Raw genomic sequence first — 21,400 nt, forward strand, 5'->3', positions numbered from 1 at the left:
TAGCATCAAGTTTTATGGAGGGAAAGCTGAAGGTTTTGGACCCAGCGTTAGGACAAGTAATATTACATTTATCTGCTAATCTCAACTGTCTAGGATTAGATGCTAATAGTAATCAAGAAAAAAGTGTCAAAAAGAAAGAAGAAAAAGTTATACTATAAAAGGAGGTTTAGGAGTTGGCCCTCCTCTCTCCTCTCAATTTTGGCAAGATTGCATAATGAAGTTGCAATCTTGGTCCGGCCCTTCCCGAATCCCGCGCATAGCAAGAGCTTAGTGCATCAAGCTGCCTTTTTTACATAATGAAGATGCAAAGCCATTAGTGTTTTGAGTAAAAAAAATTAAGCTACCTAAAATTGTGTAATTTCCTACATTTGGATATGCTTTCTATGTGGTCCATTTAAAACAAACCTAGTAAGATGAAAACATATTCTCTGTTATTTTCCATCCACTCTCTCTATCTCTGTCTCCCCTCACTAAGGTTTTCAGAGTTTTCTGACCCTACCTAGGATTCAATTTCTCACTGAATATTATGTCCCCCACCCATCATTCAATCACATTGCACTCAGTTCACAACCCCACCAAATTCTCACCCCTCTCCCCTGGCCAAAGAAACCAAACCCCATACACAACCTTTTTCAAAATGATTCTGTTCTTAATAAACCAGATATAACTCCTACAACTGATCTGATTTTCACAGAGTTCAACACAATGTACTGTTCATTTTCACTCTCTCTTCCTCTGCTTCTGCTGCTCATCATGTCCATTTCATTTCTTTCTACCTTTTGTGTCTCCACCAATCAACAGTCAACAAACATGGATTCTCATGAGCTGGAAACACTTTTCAAGATTATGGAAACTGTTTCCTCTGATCAAAACTGGAGAGTTTCACATCCATATCCTTGTAAACCAGGTTCATCTTGGCTTGGTATTGAGTGCAAGAAGGGTGTTGATAATAAATCCCATGTTACTAGGCTTGATTTTGGCACACGTCCTAACCCAACATGCAAGGCTACAGCCACATTCCCTAATCTTATTTTCCAACTCCCAAATCTTGAATCTGTTTTCTTTATCCAATGCTTCACACACAGCAGGACAAGCATATCTGTTTCAAGAAACAGACTTTTCAGCTCTTCACTTCAGCAGCTGAGTCTACGATCAAACCCTGCACTCATTGGCTCTATCCCTTCTCAACTCTCTTCACTAAAGTCACTTCAAGTTCTTACACTGTCTCAGAACAGTTTAATTGGACAAATTCCAGTAGAAATCTTCAGTATGAGCTTTCTTGTACATCTTGATTTGAGCTACAACAAGCTTACAGGGAAAGTTCCAGACCAAATTGGCAATCTCCAAAATCTTGTAGGCCTTGATTTGAGTTATAATAAGTTCATAGGGCCAATCCCTTACACAATTGGCCAACTTGGTATGCTCCAAAAACTGGACTTGAGCTCCAATACATTTACTGGAATTATTCCAGAGAGCACTGAGAACTTGGCTTCTTTGAGTTTCATGGCTTTAAGCAACAACAAATTAAGTGGGAAGTTTCCTAAAAGATTACCAAAGCTTCAGAGTCTGCAATATTTTCTTATGGATGACAATCCAATGTTCATACCATTACCAGTAGAATTTGGTCAGCTGAAGAAACTCCAAGAATTAAGACTTGCTGGCTCTGGTTATTCAGGCACAATACCATCAAGCTATTCACAGCTCTTGAATTTAACCACCTTGTCATTACAAAATAACAAATTGACAGGGGGAATCCCAGTTGGATTTTCCAGTCTTTCACATATATATCACTTGAATTTGAGCAGGAATTTTCTGGGAGGTGTGGTTCCTTTTAATTCTACTTTCTTGAAAAGATTAGGTAGGAATTTGGACCTTAGTGGTAATTCAGGGTTGTGTTTGAGTCCATCTGAAGCACATGCAGTCTTCATTGGTGTTGGAGTCTGTGGGAGCAACAACACTAATAATTCCATAACCATGCCATTTAAGAAATCTGAAGCTCCATCTGAATATAACATATCATCCTTTCTTGTCGCTGCTTTAGGTATTGTGGCTTTTCATTGTCTATTTTCACTAGTGTAGGCTTGTTGTATTTTGTTATTCTTTCAACTAAAAGTTTTCACCAAAAATTTCTTATAAAGTGTATGTTTAATCCTTATAATCTGTATGATGATTAAGGACCATTGCCATTAAAACACTTGCTTAACGGTCGATGAAATGGGTGAAAATTCTAGCAAGAGATAAAAGATGCTGGGTGGTTTCTTTTAAGCCCTGATGCATATTGCTTAGTTACCTAGTACTTGTAGCGACATGAGTAGCAGATATTACGTGGAATAATCGAGTAAAATGAATTAGCCGGTGCGTCATGAATTTCAGTTTTTCAATTTAATTTTTAGGGACGATGTTTAGTTTATAATTTCAGGATAAAATAAGTACCGAATAATCTTTAAATAGTATCCCTAACAATGACTACTTGTGTACTTGTCCCAATAATCGAAGTGGGCGCAAACTGCCCGGATACTATTGTTATAAAAGAAAATGATCATCACCAACTTAATTCCAAGTTTTGCTTTCATACAATATAACTTTAGCATGTTGCAATTGGTTGTTAATCAGCGTTGTTGATTGATGTAATATAACTCAGTAAGCAAAATGTATTGATTACAACTTTGTATGGGCCTCTTCTATAGTCCCAAAGGATCCCAAGTTCTGGCTTGTAAAATTGGTGACATATAGATAGGGTCTGAGGAGTTCACTATTGCATAAACAGTGAGTCGTGCACTGGTACGGTTTCTGTGAAGATGTGATGTGTAAGTGCCCCAGTTGTCCTTCCAATTGCTTTAATTGAAATATCTGAACCTTGAGACTGCTCTTCCCACGTCTCGGATTCGAGTCCTGGTGCACTTCCCCACGAATGGGGTCCTAAGCGGCGCGAATCCGAATATAGTAATGCGGGTACCGGATACTGGGTGGTAAAAGAAAAGGAGATTCATGAAATCTGGGGATGTTGATCAATTCTCAAAATTTGTTGCTATGAACGTGCATTATTATATGTACAAAACCTCATAAACTCAGTCTGCCACAGCCTGTTCTTTTCACTGCACGTTTAGTAACAGTAACACACTTTTGTCTTATTACCTCTTGTAATCATCTTTTTGGTAGCTTCAGAAAACTCAAACTCGATTATGAGACAAGTCATGCTTTACTTGCTATCCATTATGAGACAAAACCTTCATATTGAACACGAGGACATTAATTATTTAAAGGAGATTCAGTTCACTGTTTCTAAAACTATCAAGATTTACTTGGTTATAAAATATGGATCAGTTGGATACTTCTGTCAATGAACAATGCACTTGGCCATATTGCAGGCTAATATTTCTGTCAATGAACAATGCAGCTCAAACGTACGCTTTTAATTTTATTTGATTTGACATAATTAGTTTGATATTCTTTGTTACACAAACAAAGATAAAATAAAAAATGGAGTCAAATCAAACGCACGGATACCATACCTGTGCTATATTAACTCAAGATTGGGAAAAGGGAACTTAAATGACCCTATTTATGATTTATGAAAAAATAAAATGACTTATATGTGATATGATGTTTTCAGAAGGTAACTTAAGGGAGATCAAAACTAGTATTTCTGAAAAGAACATATATAATACCTACCTTTTCTTTTTCTGTATATAGAGAACAAAAGCAAAAGTCCATTTTTTTTCCAATTGAAGTGAGTGTAATGTTCACTCAATCACTTGTCACAAGGGTACAACAATCATCGGTTACTATACTCATGTTATATACAATGAATGAGCTTTCCCAAGCCTTGATACAGTTTTGCCATGTTTGACTCAAAAGATTTCGAACCCTTTTTAATCAAATCAATCAATGATGAATGGGTAAATCGTAGCCGAAGATAATAAACTCTAGGATGATAATAGTAGAGAGATAATAATAGTTCAAGGCCAGTGGTTTTTTTTTCAAAATTCCCCCTTTTTACAAGACTTTCACCCTTCTTATATACTGAAGGGTTTCACATAATCGTATGGACGACAAATTAAGAAATATCTAATGAATACTTCCTAGGTCACCTAACATGCCGAATCTACTGCCGATGCGATGGTATCTCTCCTCCCTTCACAGGGTCGTATCCCTTTGTCGACTTATAAGTTTTTGGTCGTTTGTCGTAACCATCATAGGTCGTGGTCGATCAAATTCGGACCCAGTTAGTCCCTCCGCTCGTCGAGGTCGCAACTGGGTGCGTCCTCGATGAGCTGACTCGATGCCTCCCTTAAGAGGAATTTGACTCGTCGGGATATTATGACGTGGTCAGCGAGAGGTGGTTGTCATTTTGGGTGGAATATCGAAGAGTACACGCCACCCGGGGTGACATTAGCTTCCACATGCGTCATCATTACGCAGATTTCTGAGGTAAAGACTGACGGTTTGACACTTGGTTTCCCGCGCTGATTTGAAACGTGCCGCCTCGATTCTGGCGCCTCCTAACCCTATAAATAGGTGAAGGGTTCGATTCCTTTGAAAAACTTTGGTCATTCTTGATAATTCTTCAGTCTCCTTCTTCTGCTTTTTCATTTCTTTGTTTCCGTTCCTGGCCGGAAATTTCCTTCTCTTTTACTCTATTTGTGTAACTACCCCTTCTTAAACAAAATCATGCCAAGGTCTTGTCGCACTGATGAGGAGGTTCCTGAGGCCGCTCCATCGAACGCAGCACCTCTTTCCGACAGTGGAGAGGTGGAGATAAAAGAGGGTGATAGTCCTCTTATAGTGAAGGCGCTACTACCGAGGCATCCCCTGTCTCGGAGTGACTTCCTTAAAGACCCGCCCCTTACTCCGAACCCCGTACTCTCTGAGACGAGTCAGACTCACCTTGAAGCCCTCCGCATAAAATATGGTATCCCTACCCACAGAGAGATGACTCTGGCGGAGGGGGACTACGTTGACGTTCATAGGCCTGGGTACTGTGCCTTCTATGAATATCCTTTTGTGATCGGTTACAGCCTTCCTCTCTTCCCTCTAGCGGACGAATTCGGCAGATTCTATCATGTTTGCCCGGCTCAACTTTCGCCGTACACGCTTAAGGTGCTTCTGCTGCTGACCAAGTACGCGGAATTAGCAGAATGCGACGTCTCCGTTCATCATCTCTTGCACTTATTTTCACCTGGTTTTCTTAGGGGTACCATGGTGCACTTGAGACTTCGTGGTACAAAAGGGCTGGTGGTCGGGACGGACGACCAGGCGAGCCGTAAATTTTATCACAAGTACTTTTTCATCAAGACCGAGTACGTCGCCTCTAACCCTGCCGGATTTCCAAAGCGGTGGAATAAAACTCGTAAGTATCGTTGTTCATTATGTACCCCCCCCCTCGTCCTCTGTAATTAGCGTAACTTTTGGTTATTTGTTGTTCTGCAGATATAGGTCGTCTGCCCCACCCTATTACGTGTCTTACGAATTAGGTCGCTAACCTGCTGCCCTATGCGGAGGAAACTCGGACTTGGTCTGTCTTCATACAACGTTATGGCACCAGGGTTACTATACTCATGTTATATACAATGAATGAGCTTTCCCAAGCCTTGATACAGTTTTGCCACATTATGCATGTTTGACTCGAAAGATTTCGAACCCTTTTTAATCAAATCAATCAATGATGAATGGGTAAATCGTAGCCGAAGATAATAAACTCTAGGATGATAATAGTAGAGAGATAATAATAGTTCAAGGCCGTGGTTCTTTTTCCAAAATTCCCCCTTTTTACAAGACTTTCACCCTTCTTATATACTGAAGGGTATGGACGACAAATTAAGAAATATCTAATGAATATTTCCTAGGTCACCTAATATGCCGAATCTACTGCCGATGCGATGGTATCTCTCCTCCCTTCACAGGGCCGTATCCTTTTGTCGACTTATAAGTTTTTGGTCGTTTGTCGTACCCATCATAGGTCGTGGTCGATCAAATTCGGACCCAGTTAGTCCCTCCGCTCGTCGAGGTCGCAACTGGGTGCGTCCTCGATGAGCGGACTCGATGCCTCCCTTAAGAGGAATTTGACTCGTCAGGATATTATGACGTGGTCAGCGAGAGGTGGTTGTCATTTTGGGCGGAATATCGAAGAGTACACGCCACCCGGGGTGACATTAGCTTCCACATGCGTCATCATTACGCGGATTTCTGAGGTAAAGACTGACGGTTTGGCACTTGGTTTCCCGCGCTGATTTGAAACTTGCCGCCTCGATTCTGGTGCCTCCTAACCCTATAAATAGGTGAAGGGTTCGATTCCTTTGAAAAACTTTGGCCGTTCTTGATAATTCTTCAGTCTCCTTATTCTGCTTTTTCATTTCTTTGTTTCCGTTCCTGGCCGGAAATTTCCTTCTCTTTTACTCTATTTGTGTAACTACCCCTTCTTAAACAAAATCATGCCAAGGTCTTGTCGCACTGATGAGGGGGTTCCTGAGGCCGCTCTATCGAACGCAACACCTCTTTCCGGCAGTGGAGAGGTGGAGATAGAAGAGGGTGATAGTCCTCTTATAGTGAAGGCGCTACTACCGAGGCATCCCCTGTCTCGGAGTGACTTCCTTAAAGACCCGCCCCTTACTCCGAACCTCGTACTCTCTGAGACGAGTCAGACTCACCTGGATGCCCTCCGCATAAAATATGGTATCCCTACCCACAGAGAGATGACTCTGGCGGAGGGGGATTACGTTGACGTTCATAGGCCTGGGTACTGTGCCTTCTATGAATATCCTTTTGTGATCGGTTACAGCCTTCCTCTCTTCCCTCTAGCGGACGAATTCGGCAGATTCTATCATGTTTGCCCGGCTCAGCTTTCGCCGTACACGCTTAAGGTGCTTCTGCTACTGACCAAGTACGCGGAATTAGCAGAATGCGACGTCTCCGTTCATCATCTCTTGCACTTATTTTCACCTGGTTTTCTTAGGGGTACCATGGTGCACTTGAGACTTCGTGGTATAAAAGGGCTGGTGGTCGGAACGGACGACCGGGCGAGCCGTAAATTTTATCACAAGTACTTTTTCATCAAGACCGAGTACGTCGCCTCTAACCCTGCCGGATTTCCAAAGCGGTGGAATAAAACTCGTAAGAATCGTCGTTCATTATGTACCCCCCCCCCGTCCTCTGTAATTAGCGTAACTTTTGGTTATTTGTTGTTCTGCAGCTATAGGTCGTCTGCCCCACCCTATTACGGGTCTTAGGAATTAGGTCGCTAACCTGCTGCCCCATGCGGAGGAAACTCGGACTTGGTCTGTCTTCATACAACGTTATGGCACCAGGGTTACTATACTCATGTTATATACAATGAATGAGCTTTCCCAAGCCTTGATACAGTTTTGCCACATTATGCATGTTTGACTCAAAAGATTTCGAACCCTTTTTAATCAAATCAATCAATGATGAATGGGTAAATCGTAGCCGAAGATAATAAACTCTAGGATGATAATAGTAGAGAGATAATAATAGTTCAAGGCCAGTGGTTCTTTTTCCAAAATTCCCCCTTACAAGACTTTCACCCTTCTTATATACTGAAGGGTTTCCCATAATCGTATGGACGACAAATTAAGAAATATCTAATGAATATTTCCTAGGTCACCTAACATGCCGAATCTACTGCCGATGCGATGGTATCTCTCCTCCCTTCACAGGGTCATATCCCTTTGTCGACTCATAAGTTTTTGGTCGTTTGACGTACCCATCATAGGTCGTGGTCGATCAAATTCGAACCCATACAGTTAGTCCCTCCTGTCGAGGTCGCAACTGGGTGCGTCCTCGATGAGCGGACTCGATGCCTCCCTTAAGAGGAATTTGACTTGTCGGGATATTATGACGTGGTCAGCGAGAGGTGGTTGTCATTTTGGGCGGAATATCGAAGAGTACACGCCACCCGGGGTGACATTAGCTTCCACATGCGTCATCATTACGCGGATTTCTGAGGTAAAGACTGACGGTTTGGCACTTGGTTTCCCGCGCTGATTTGAAACGTGCCGCCTCGATTCTGGCGCCTCCTAACCCTATAAATAGGTGAAGGGTTCGATTCCTTTGAAAAACTTTGGCCGTTCTTGATAATTCTTCAGTCTCCTTCTTCTGCTTTTTCATTTCTTTGTTTCCGTTCCTGGCCGGAAATTTCCTTCTCTTTTACTCTATTTGTGTAACTACCCCTTCTTAAACAAAATCATGCCAATGTCTTGTCGCACTGATGAGGGGGTTCCTGAGGCCGCTCCATCGAACGCAGCACCTCTTTCCGGCAGTGGAGAGGTGGAGATAGAAGAGGGTGATAGTCCTCTTATAGTGAAGGCGCTACTACCGAGGCATCCCCTGTCTCGGAGTGACTTCCTTAAAGACCCGCCCCTTACTCCGAACCCCGTACTCTCTGAGACGAGTCAGACTCACCTTGACGCCCTCCGCATAAAATATGGTATCCCTACCCACAGAGAGATGACTCTGGCGGAGGGGGATTACGTTGACGTTCATAGGCCTGGGTATTGTGCCTTCTATGAATATCCTTTTGTGATCGGTTACAGCCTTCCTCTCTTCCCTCTAGCGGATGAATTCGGCAGATTCTATCATGTTTGCCCGGCTCAGCTTTCGCCGTACACGCTTAAGGTGCTTCTGCTGCTGACCAAGTACGCGGAATTAGCAGAATGCGACGTCTCCGTTCATCATCTCTTGCACTTATTTTCACCTGGTTTCCTTAGGGGTACCATGGTGCACTTGAGACTTCGTGGTACAAAAGGGCTGGTGGTCGGAACGGACGACCGGGCGAGCCGTAAATTTTATCACAAGTACTTTTTCATCAAGACCGAGTACGTCGCCTCTAACCCTGCCGGATTTCTAAAGCGGTGGAATAAAACTCGTAAGAATCGTCGTTCATTATGTACCCCCCCCCCCCCCCGTCCTCTGTAATTAGCGTAACTTTTGGTTATTTGTTGTTCTGCAACTATAGGTCGTCTGCCCCACCCTATTACGGGTCTTAGGAATTAGGTCGCTAACCTGCTGCCCCATGCGGAGGAAACTTGGACTTGGTCTGTCTTCATACAACGTTATGGCACTAGGGTTTCTTCAGGTAAATTTCTGCCTTACTAACTCATAGGTTGTGCGACCCTGCCTAACTATATAGCCCTCTGTGACGACAGGTCGGAGGGCTTCTAGGCGAAGGGTGCCAGTCCCTACTTTTAGATGATCCATTGCTACCATGGACACACGATTCGTTTTGTGCGAGTCTCTTCGGGGAGGTCGTCCTCAGCTTCTTCAATAGGGAGACTAGTCTCGGACTGAGGTCATGAGGGAAAAGGCCTCATTGGCACCGACCCCGCATCCTGTTGATGAATCTTCTAATGGAGACGAGTCGTTAGAGAAAAAAATTGAAAGTTGGAGCTGGGAAAGGGCGTGGCCACTGAGGCCGACGGAAGTGGGGCATCTCGGATGGCCCCGGTGCCCGTGTTTATGGCCGACGCCATTTTTTCGGGGAGGTCTTCCCGAATGGAGAGAGTTGGCCGGGGAGCCGGTTTAGTGCGTTCCGCTGAAGGGGGTGCATCGTCCAATGTCGGAGGACCTTGTGTCGAGGAGGATGGATCGGGCTCATATGTCGCCCCGGAGGACGTTGATGAATTTTTGGGTCGCCATACCCGTGTGGAGGTGAGGACAGACGGATCCAACCGTCATGTGGTAATTCCGGGAGTTACAACTTTCTATTGAATAGTGAGCAGGTTGCGTCGGCCCTCGCTCCTTTATGCACCACCCCTGAAAGCGAGACACTTGGGACGATGAGTGACGCGGAATTATCTCGGAGGGTCGTCGGTATGGCCTTGCAGGTATGTTTCTTCTTTTCCTTGTGTTATGGGGTTGGTGTGGCAATGTGATGTATTTAGTCTAACTCTGCTCCTCTCTTTTGTCAGACCCTCGTCATGGAGGTGGAGAGAGAGCGTCGTGAACGGAGAAGGACGGGCCTCTATAAGAAGATGTCGTCGAAATACCATCAGTATCGTGCTAAGCACCGGGCGATGTCTGATATCTATCATCAGGATCCCGAGTTCCAGGTTTTCCGCGAGGGACTTAAGCAGCGGGAGGACCAATTGGAGCGCAGGGTAGAGGAGCTGAAGGAGAGGGACTGTGAGACCCCATGTGTTTTTTTCTCTTCTCTTACATAATATACGTAACGTGGCGTGGTTATATTAGATATATACGATTGGGTATAGCACATTGGGAGAATAAGACTGAAAATGTGTGGTAATATCAAGGAACTAACTAAAGCTTTAGGTCAAAGGAATCCCTTAAACAAAGGTTCGTGGTTAAAGAAATGGCTCGGGTATCATCCCGCGTGTTCGGAAGGTTTAAGTTAACTTGCACCTGTGGGATAAGACTAAGAGTGTCTAATATGCTAATAATAGTGTATTATGAGGTATTATAATATCACACGGGTCACATGTTAAGTTTTAGAGTCAAGCAAGTTGCAAAATAAAGGTCGGCAAAGGTTATCGTAAATTTCTCTAATAATTTTTCTAAACTTTGGGTCACATGTATCAGATCATTTCTCCCAATATATAATGAGTTATTGGGACCCAAAACCTATCAAATTGAAGGTCTACAAGTCTAGTTTGCAATCAAAAAAATCTCACATCAAACGGACCTTGGAGTAAAAAGTTATGACTGTTTTACCCCGGACTGTCCAGGCTAAAACCGGGTCGCGAACCGAGTCGGGTCAAATAAGTGGTATAAGTCGGCAAATCCAACTTGTAAGACCCCAAAACATTTAATTTTCGTCCCAAAACAGTGAGGGAGATGAAGAGAGGGTTCCATGGTGTTCTTGAGTGATTAAGGTATGTTTTAACGATTTCTACCGTTAAAGTTTGTCCCCGTGCCTAGAAACTCAATCTCTACGCTTTGCAATCGTTTCCCCCTTCTATTAGCTGTGTTTGGAGCTATTTTTGGAAGATAGGAATTTGTTGTTCTTGCTGGTTCTTCAGGCTTTATACTTGATTTTCCAAGGTAACCATCTTGGGACTCTTTTATGATCGTTTTTACAAAGTTCTACGGACGTTTCGTCAAGTTAGGGCCATATAGCAAATCTACCGATTTAAAATCAATTATGAACTGTTTATAGGTGTGCATAAGCTGCATATATATAGTGTTTGCGAAGCTTAGGACGTAAGGAACAACTTTCGTGAAGGAACTATAGGCATTCGGACGTTCGTTGGGAAGGTATGTTAAGGCTAAGCTCCGTCCTTCCTTTTTGCACGAATTCTTGGAAATTCCTAAGACGTCAAATGTGATATTTTACTATTCTATTGCTAGAAAGACCTTCTGTGAAAGGCATTGGGATCGTAGCTGAAGTATTTTCATGATGCTATTAGGTTGATATTTCACTCGTTCGGTTAATTAGGGTATTCGACTTCTATATATGTTATTTTGTCGGTTTTCTTATCCATATATATGAATTCTTATTCGTCTTTGGGTTGTGTGACTAAATAAAATAAAGGCATGTAGTATTTACGATCAGTCCTTCTTCCTTGTTAAAGTATATTTTAAAATCTCTAAAGTGACACATCGATTTTCAAAAATCTCAAATATAAATTTTACGTTTAAACTATTAAAACACTTGATTTTTGATATACTTTCCTTTACTAATTATCAAGAAATCAGGTATAAGGACTAAGTGAAGCACCTTAAGCTTTTTATGAACATCTTTAGAGTTAAGTTATCTTTCTAAAAGTCGAGTTAAGTTTTCAAGCTTATTTAATCAAAGAAAACATATGAGGTTCCACGAGACAATTGTATGCGATACGAAGGTGATTATGAGATTATAAGAATAAGAGTACCAATGAGCCAAGATAGACTAGGTTCTTGTTATGGCCTATTATGTGCATTCAAAGTTCATATCGTACATGGCATATTATGCATGGACTTCGAGCTATAATCGGAGGTAAGGGGCCTATTTGCCCGAAAAACTATATATATTGTACAAATGGCCACAGGTTGGCAATATGATACCCGTTAGCTACCGGGAGAGACCGCCATTGCTAGCATTTGGTTGGGTATGTCATGCATTTGCATCAATATATATGTATTCATGACATACGCTTACACGAGCATACCATGCATAATTGATTACTATGAGGTCGGATGTCGGTCATGGAGGCTATAAGAGTTTCAGTGTCAGGTGGTTTCACTATTATTTTTTTTTACATTAGCTATGTATGATTCTACTTTCTGCCTTACATACCAGTACATTTTTATTCGCACTGATGTCCCGTTGCCTGGGGACACTGCATTTTTGTTTCGTGCATACAGATCTAGGTAGAGACTCTGATCGACCCCTCCGCTAGGATTTCGGGGTTCCTATGAGTTGGTAAGCTCCACCTCTTCCTGGAGCTTTCATAGGATGGTTACTTTTGTGTACAGTTTGGGTATAGTCGGGGCCTTGTTCCGACAGTGCTTATGACACTCTTAGAGGCTATTGTGGACACAATATTCTGGGTTTCTTTTTGTAGCTTTCAGTCTCCAGCCCATAGGCTTGACATGTATATATATGTGTGTAGGCATGTATGTCTCCAATCGCGGCCTCGTCGGCCAGCTAGTACTTTATTATTTTGGCTCGTCTACCTTTGTTTATATCGCTTATTGTTATTCAGGTCATCACCTTAATGGTCCAGGCTGAGTATTTCAGATGTTGTGCTTCCCGATCTGTTGGGTCCCTAGTTTAGTTAGCTAGTATGTTTAGTGGCTAACTCGATCCAATACAGTATCAAGTACCAGTCGTGCCTCCCCTAGTTTGGGGCGTGACAGAGACGAGAAGCTTGTGAGGGCTATCGCCTGTAATAGCGAATTAGAGGCCCTTCTTAAGGCGAAGAAGGACGATCTTGAGTTGAGTCAGGGGGTAACGTCTGAGAACGCCGATTTATAGCTAAAGGTGGCCATCTTGACCGTTGAGTTAGATGCAAAGGCAGTGGAGATCGACGGACTTAAGGGTGAGTTGAACGCCAGTGCCGATAAGTTGGCTGCTGCCATTTCTGAGACGGTCTCTTTGGAGGATGCCCTCCACCTATCCAGGTCGGAACTTATGGGGGAGAGGGAAAACTTCGGTCATTGAATCGCGGGATTTGAAGGGCGTGTCAGGGAGTTGGAGGCAGAGTTGGCCGCATTGCAAGGGCAGATGGCTTCGCTGAGGTCGGAGGAGGTAAACCGTCGTTCCCAGCCCTCAACGTCTCGTCCTTCAACTGGTCAGGGCTCACCTCATCGCTTGTATGAGTTATAGGTCCATGCGGAGGCTCGGCTCGATGTGTATAAGGCTTTTCATGCCGAGGGCCGGTCAACAAAAGCGGAGGTTCGGGCGGTGCATGTTGAAGTGCGTGCAGCCCGTGAGTCGTATGGGTATGACCCTCTCACTCCCGACGGGGAAGGTGTCAATTCTGATGATGTGAATCACCTTGCTTCGAATTCGTGGTATGAAGATGCCTACCCCGCTTGGGATGATGTGTACTTTTAGTTTGTACTACATTTTTTGCTTGGGAATTTTTGGCACGGGCCGTGCTAGGGTCTGTTTATAAGAGAAAATGTAAATGATATTTTTGTTATAATATAAACTTTACTTTTTGTCGGTTTTTCTGTTCGTCGTTTCTTATTTTGTTTGTTGCATGACACTTGGGCATCTATTAGGATGTTGCTTCGATTATTGTGTAGAATCCCATCATAGCTCGACCGAGGTCGAACTGTCGTTGTCGATGGCCTTGGCCATTGGGGTGTTGCTTCGACTTGTCGAAGTAATATCCCGTCGTGGTTCGAACGAGGTCGAACTAATGTTGATGGCCTTGGCCACTAGGATGTTGCTTCGACTATCGAAGTAGTATCCCGTCGTGGTTCGAACGAGGTCGAACTAATGTCGATGACCTTGGACATTAGGATGTTGCTTCGACTGTCGAAGTAGTATCTCATCGTGGTTCGAATGAGGTCGAACTAATGTCGATAGACTTGGACATTAGGATGTTGCTTCGACTGTCGTCGAAGTGGTATCCCATCGTAGTTCGAACGAGGTCGAACTAATGTCTATGGCCTTGGCCATTAGGATGTTTCTTCGACTGTCGAAGTGGTATCCTGTCGTGGTTCGAACGAGGTCAAACTAATGTCGATGGCCTTGGCCATTAGGATTTTGCTTCGACTGTCGCCGAAGTGGTATCCCGTCGTGGTTCGAACGAGGTTGAACTAATGTCGATTAGTGGAGATTTGATTTTGTACATACGATAGCGATTTGATTTCATACATACAATAACGATTACAATGGCGATTTGATTTCATACATACGATGGCAATTTGATTGTGTAGTCCCTTCATCACTTCGCCCGGGAGATTGTATCGATGGGCCGAGGTGATAAATAACATTCTGATCCGCAGGGCGTCCCCTTCGTCGCCTCATTAAAAACTCCCCGGGAAAACCCGATTGGGAAAAAACCCGGGTGAGGGAAAAAGAGTACAACTTAGGTGACGCCTTTCAGAAGTGAAAGTACTTGAGGTGGGCGACGTTCCAATTGTTTTGGAATAGTTTTCCTTCCATTGTTTCTAGTTGGAATGCCCCTTTATTTGCTACTGCTACGATTTTATACGGTCAGTCCCAGTTTGTTCCTAACTTTGCTTCATTTGGATCCTTTGATGCCTGTGTTTTGGTTTTGAGGACGTAATCGTCCACTTTGAGTGATCGTACCTTGGCTTTCTTGTTGTAGTATCTTTCTACTTGCTGCTTCTGGGCTACCATTCTTACGTGGGCCATGTCTCTTCGTTCTTCGGCTTTGTCTAATTCTTGTAGCCTACTTTCGTCGTTATCTGCCCCACTTACGTTGGAGTATCTTAGGCTAGGTTCCCTGACCTCAACGGGTATGACTGCGTCGGTCCCGTAGACCAGTGAGTATGGCGTTTCTCCTGTGATGGATTTCGGCGTAATGCGGTATGCCCATAACACATCAGGTAGTAGTTCGGGCCATAGCCCTTTAGCTTCCTCGAGCTTCTTTTTCAATATGTTCAGTATCACTTTGTTGGAGGATTCGGCTTGGCTGTTGGCGGCAGGATGATATGGCGTAGAGAGTATCCGTTTGATGTGCCATTTTTCGAAGAACTCAGTCGTTCTTTTTCTAATGAATTAAGGTCCGTTGTCGCAACCAATTTCCTTGGGGATGCCGAAACGACATATAATATTTTTCCAAATGAAGGCGATGACTTCCTACTCACGTATCTGAGTGTATGCACTTGCTTCCACCCATTTAGAGAAGTAGTCAGTTAAAACCAAAAGGAAGCATACCTTGTCGCGTCCTGCTGGGAGGGGGCCGACAATGTCCATTCCCCATTTTATGAATGGCCATGGCGAAATGACTGAATGGAGGAGTTCTCCTGCTTGATGTATTATGGGGGCGTACTTTTGACATTGCTCGCATTTTTAGACATAACCTGCGGCTTCTTTTTTCATGGTGGGCCAGTAATAACCGGTGCGGATGAGGCATCGGACGAGGGCGCGGTTTCCCGTGTAGGCGCCACAGTGCCCTTCATGTACTTTTTCTAGTACCCGTCTCATTTGATGTGGTCCAAGACATTTAGCCAGAGGGCCGCCGAATGTTCTTTTATAGAGATCATTGTTTATTAGGCTGTATCGGGCTGCCTGTACCCGGAGTTTTTTGGCCTCCTTCTTGTCTTGTGGAAGTGTTCAATCCTGCAAATATGCTACGAAGCGTTTACGCCAGTCCCAAGTTAAGTTTATAGAATGTACCTCAACATGGTCGATTTCAGAATGAAGGTGTGTCACGTTCTCTTTGTTGATATTCTTGGTGGCCGCAGCCAGTTTAGCAAGGCCATTTGCTTCGATATTCTGTGCCCTGAGTATCTGGACGAGGCGACACTCGTCGAACTCTGGCAGTAGCTTGTGGATTTCTGACTGGTACCTTTGTAGCCTCTGTTCTTTGATCTGGAAAGTCCCGATGACTTGGTTCACCACGAGTTGGGAGTCACAGTGGATGACAAGTCGCCAGGCACCATATTTGAGGGCTAGCTTCAATCTTGCAATCACAGCTTCGTACTCAGCCTCATTGTTAGTCATCTCGGGGCATCCTATGGACTGGCTAATCACTTCGCACCTAGGGACCTCGAGGACGAGTCCCAGTCCCGATCTCGAGGCATTGGAGGCTCCATCGGTGTAGAGGACCTAGAGGTCGGTGTGTGTGGAGGCGCGAAGTGCTTCTTGTTCTGCCTCGGGCAATATCTCCATGCTAAAATCAGCGACGAAGTCTGCGAGCACCTGCGACTTAATGGCAGTTCGCAGTTGATATGTTATATCGTGCTCGCTTAATTCTATGGCCCATTTGGCTAGTCTACCCGATAGTTCGGGTTTGTGCAGGATACCTCTTAGGGGGGAGGTCGTTACTACTTTTATGGGGTGGCATTGAAAATACGGTCTAAGCTTTCGCGAAGCTACGACCAGTGCCAGGGCTAACTTTTTAAGGTGAGGGTACCTTGTCTCGATATCGATGAGAATTTTACTGATATAATAAATCGGAGATTGCGTACCTTTATTTTCACGGACCAAGACTGCACTTACCGCAACTTCGGAGACTGCCAAGTACACGAGCAGACACTCGCCTGGATCCGCTTTGACGAGAAATGGCGTCGAAGACAGATACGCTTTTAATTTTCTCAGGGCGTCGACACAATCCTCGTTCCATTGCATCCCGAGGTCTTTTCTCAGCACATTGAAGAACTTGTGGCATCTATCCGAGGATCGTGAAATGAACCTTGATAAGACGACTATTTTCCCCATTAATTTTTGCACCTACTTTTTGCTGGTCAGTACCTCTGGTATCGCTTTGATGGCTTTGATTTGATCCGGGTTGACTTCGATTCCTCTCTGTGACACGAGGAAACCTAGGAATTTTCCTGAGGCCACACCGAAGGCGCACTTCTCCGGATTCAACTTCATCCCGTAGTGCCTCAATATCTCGAAGGCTTCTTTTAAATGGCTAATGTGATCTTCCTTCTTGGTCGACTTTACCAGCATATTATCGATATAGACCTCCATGGTCTTGTCGAGCTGTTCTTTGAACATTTTGGTGACTAACCTCCAGAGTAAGTGGCCCCTACATTCTTGAGTCCGAACGACATCACTTTATAGCAATAAGTCCCTTGGTGAGTGATGAACGTCGTTTTCTCTTGATCCTCTTCGGCCATTAGAATTTGGTTGTATCCGGAGTAGGCGTCCAAGAAACTCAGCAGTTCGTGCCCCGCCGTCGCATCGATCAGCTGGTCGATATGGGGTAACGGGAAGGAGTCTTTAGGGCATGTTTTGTTCAGATCGGTGAAGTCCATACACATTTGCCATTTCCCATTCTTCTTTTTGACCATGACCACATTGGTGACCCATTGGCGGTATTTTGATTCTCTGATGGAACCGTTGGCGAGTAATTTATCCACCTCCTCGCTGACCACTTCATTGATTGTGGCATTGAACTTTCTCCTCATTTGCCGTACCGGCGGATAGAGTGCATCGACATTCAGCCTATGAGTGGCGATGTCCTTTGGGATTTCTGGCATATTTGAATGGGAAAAGGCAAATAAATTGGCATTGTTAGTTAAAAATTCACGATACTTACCTGGCTCTGATAGGCTGTGCCCTATGTAAGCCTTTTTTGTGTTGTCGGCGTCGTTCAATTGGACTGGGTCGAGGTCCTCTATAGTCGCCTTGCAGGCTTCTACGATGTCTGGGTCTTTGATGGCCTCTATTGGTGGGTTGGGTTTGGTTCCTGACATGGCTGATTGCTGTACTTGCACCTTTCAGTTGTTTGGTGTGCGTGCAATCTTGGGCGATTCGATAGCATTCCTGGGCGGTGCGCGGCTTGCCTTGGATGCTGAATATTCCCTACGGGGTGGGAAATTTGACCACTTGATAGAAGCTTGACGGGACGGCTCGCATGGAGTGTATCCATGGGTGCCCTATGATGGCGTTGTAGGCTGTTTCCTGGTTCACGATGTGGAGTGTTGTTTCCAGCGTGACTCCCCCTGCTAGGACAGGTAACATTATTTCCCCGGATGTCAGTTCTACTACATTGTTAAAATCCATTAGTGTTATGCAATGCAGTATTATTTTATCCACGAGCCTCATTTGTATGAGAACTCTTGGGTGAACGATACATGAGCCGTTTCTGTCATCTACCATGATTCTTTTTACATCGGTATCAGTGATGCGTAAAGTTATAACCAAAGCGTCATAGTGAGGGAAAGACAAATCGTCGACATCGGACTTATCAAAGATGATACTGTCTTCGAAGTCGTCATGCAGTTCGTGGGCAACCGTCCGTTTGAGTTTGTGCATGGTGGTGAACTTTACATGGTTGATTACCATGTCGCCGCCGCCTCCAATGATCATCTATATGGTGCGTGCTGGCGACGATGGCTTTGGAGGTCCTTGAGATGAATCACGTCCTCTGGCGAAGTTGGTCCTTCTTTTGTCGCTGAGTAGTTCTTTCAGGTACCCCTGGTTCAACATCCTAACTATTTCTTGGCGTAGACCTATGCAATCCTTGGTCTTATGTCCTCTTTCTTGGTGGAATTCGCAGAGAACGTTGGACCTCCTAGTGCTCGGGTCCGATTTCATCTTTTGTGGCCATTGTACCTTCGTGCACAGCTTCTCTAGTGCGTACACTATCTCTGAAGGGGAAACACAAAAATTATGAGCAGATAGTAGTGGAGGCATACCTCTTTCATTTCGGAGAGGCGCAGTGTGCCGTTGCATGGTTTCCGCGTGTCGTGGAGGGGGCACGTTGGATGTTCGAATATAGGGCTGATTCCTTTATCGGTTGAAGCGTGGTGGTTGGTCTCTTCGCCCGTCGTTACATCGACCTCTCCTTGCCTCGGTCTGAACTGACGTTAATCGCTGAATCGTGCCATTCAGATCATCCTCATCTGCTCTTACCTCCGCGCAATAGGCATTATGGATCTCTTCCCACGTGGTGGGGGATACTTCATAAGTTTGCTGAGCAATTTCTTGGTTGCCTTCGATCCGTTCCTATTTAACCCATTCTGAAAGGCTGCCACTGCCATTCCTTCTGATACGTTTGGGAGGCTCATCCTTACTCTGTTGAATCGAGCCAAGAAATCCCGAAGTCCTTCGCCCGCCATTTGCCTGACCGCGAAGATATCATTGACCCTAGCTTCAGCCTTCTTCGCCCCTATATGAGCGGTGGCGAACTTATCCGCCATCTCTTCAAATGTTGATATTGATCGTGCTGGCAGCTGGGAATACCATGTCAGTGCTCCCCCGTCAAAGTATCGCCAAACGTTTTTAGCAACACAGATGGTACTTGCTCCTTTGACAGGTCGTTGCCTTTTACCACAGTAACATAATGGATTAGATGATCCTCCGGGTCCGTGGTCCCGTCGTATATTTTCAGGTATGGTGGCATCTTGAAAGTTTTTGGAATAGGATGAGGGGTAGCCCCTTCGTTGTATGGCTGTTCGACGAATCGGCCCACATCGCGTTTTGGCAATAGCTTAGGGCACCTGGTATTTTGTCAACTCTTTCCTGATGCTCTTTCATTTGATCTCGGAGCGTCTTGTTCTCGTTTTCCATCTCTCCTATTTTCTTTAAGATGGTTACGAGTGCATCACCACCTGCATCAGCTACAGTGCGGGTGCTGCCCATTCGTGTAGTGCTTAGTTCGCTGACGGTAACTGCGATTTCCGTAGGTGGTAGGTCTTCGACATTTCCTTGAGGGGTTTTTTCGAGCATGTCGCTCAGAGCACTTGTCAACCATTCCTCTAGCAGTTTTTTGACTACTGGTGGAGTTTCTCCTGCCGTAGACGTGGAGGCTCTCCTTTCGCGCAGGATCGTTAGATCCCCGTATGGAGAAGGTGAGATTTCCCCCTCAGGTGCAACCCCTGGTGTTGTATTCTCGATGTCTTCTCTACCAGCTTTGTTGAGGGAGTTCAGGAGGTTGTTTGAGACATCTGCTATCATCTTCGACCTCGCTTCTTTCTCCGCCATTGTTGGTTTTTATGGGGTTTGAAGAACAATGATTGTCGCTTTCAAGAACCTAGATGAGAACTATGATTTCAGCTATGGAAATCCCCACAGACGTCGCCAAATTGTTTGACTAAAAAGATTTCGAACCCTTTTTAATCAAATCAATCAATGATGAAGGGGTAAATCATAGCCGAAGATAATAAACTCTAGGATGACAATAATAGAGAGATGATAATAGTTCAAGGCCAGTGGTTCTTTTTCCAAAAATCCCCCCTTTTACAAGACTTTCACCCTTCTTATATACTGAGGGGTTTTCCCATAATCGTATGGACGACAAATTAAGAAATATCTAATGAATATTCCCTAGGTCACCTAACATGCCGAATCTACTGCCAATGCGGTGGTATCTCTCCTCCCTTCACAGGGTCGTATCTCTTTGTCGACTCATAGATTTTTGGTCGTTTGCCGTACCCACCATAGGTCGTGGTCGATCAAATTCGGACCCATACAATGCCTTTGGAAAAGGATTGTTACTTGATAGCTTAAATACAACAAAAAACTGGAGAACACAATACAGGTCGCAAAGCTTTTGTGGGAAATCTCATTTACTTTTTTGGCAAAAGAATACCTATTTTTGGCTGATATAAATACAAAGCACTAACTATTACTACTCACCATTTGGTCCTCACATAGACACATTATTATTTTTATTAGAGGAAGAAAACACAGTAAATGTCACACCCTCACGTGGGCAAATCAGTCATTGAATAATGCAAGTGCCCTTTGTAGACTAGCAATGTCCCCGGCAAGGGGAAGGGGTGGACAAAAAAGATAAAGGCGGAAGAAAATACGTATTCAAGGTTTTAAAACATTGGAGCCAAGAAATATTGAGTCACTACGATTTTATGACGACAAATTTTTATACTTAGATTGTGAATTTAAACTTATAAAGGTTTTAACCCCATGAGAATTTCTGAGATTTGAAACTCCAACAAATTTTTAAACTCCAGTATGGTGGAGTTGTTTCTTGTTTTAATTTGGAGTATTGTCACAAACAGCCGTCCATATTTTTTTTAGTCATATACACAGTTTATACATTAATTATACACAATTATACATATATAATACATAAATTACGCATATATTATACCTCCATCAGCCATTTTTAGTTTAAGATATTGGGTGGATGGCTATTTGGGTTAATTCTTCAACCTTTTTTGCGTCAAAAGAATGGCAAAATGTGTAATAATTTTTGAAATAGTGGCTAAAGCTTGATTAGCTGCCCAAAAGTGACTGTGTATTATTACTTTTAGCCCTCGCCAGAAATTATTTTCATTTTTTAGCCGAAAAAATGTGTAAAATATGTATAATTTTTGTATATAACAT

General features: G+C 43.9%; 1 protein-coding gene across 1 annotated transcript; it reads left to right on the forward strand.

Moving 5' to 3' along the window:
- The first annotated feature begins 484 nt into the window (after positions 1–484).
- On the forward strand, positions 485–2,302 carry LOC104217616 (receptor like protein 29). Its single transcript, XM_009767910.2, has one exon. The coding sequence runs from the start codon at positions 706–708 to the stop codon at positions 2,077–2,079; it is 1,374 nt and encodes a 457-aa protein (XP_009766212.1). The 5' UTR covers positions 485–705; the 3' UTR covers positions 2,080–2,302.
- Positions 2,303–21,400: the final 19,098 nt, after the last annotated feature.

Source organism: Nicotiana sylvestris, chromosome 7, assembly GCF_000393655.2.
Source record: "Nicotiana sylvestris chromosome 7, ASM39365v2, whole genome shotgun sequence".
Taxonomy (NCBI): Eukaryota; Viridiplantae; Streptophyta; class Magnoliopsida; order Solanales; family Solanaceae; genus Nicotiana; species Nicotiana sylvestris.

Bases quoted from the DNA above. Each gene is read 5' to 3' on its own strand.
- LOC104217616 (XM_009767910.2), top strand. From the start codon at position 706: ATGTACTGTTCATTTTCACTCTCTCTTCCTCTGCTTCTGCTGCTCATC.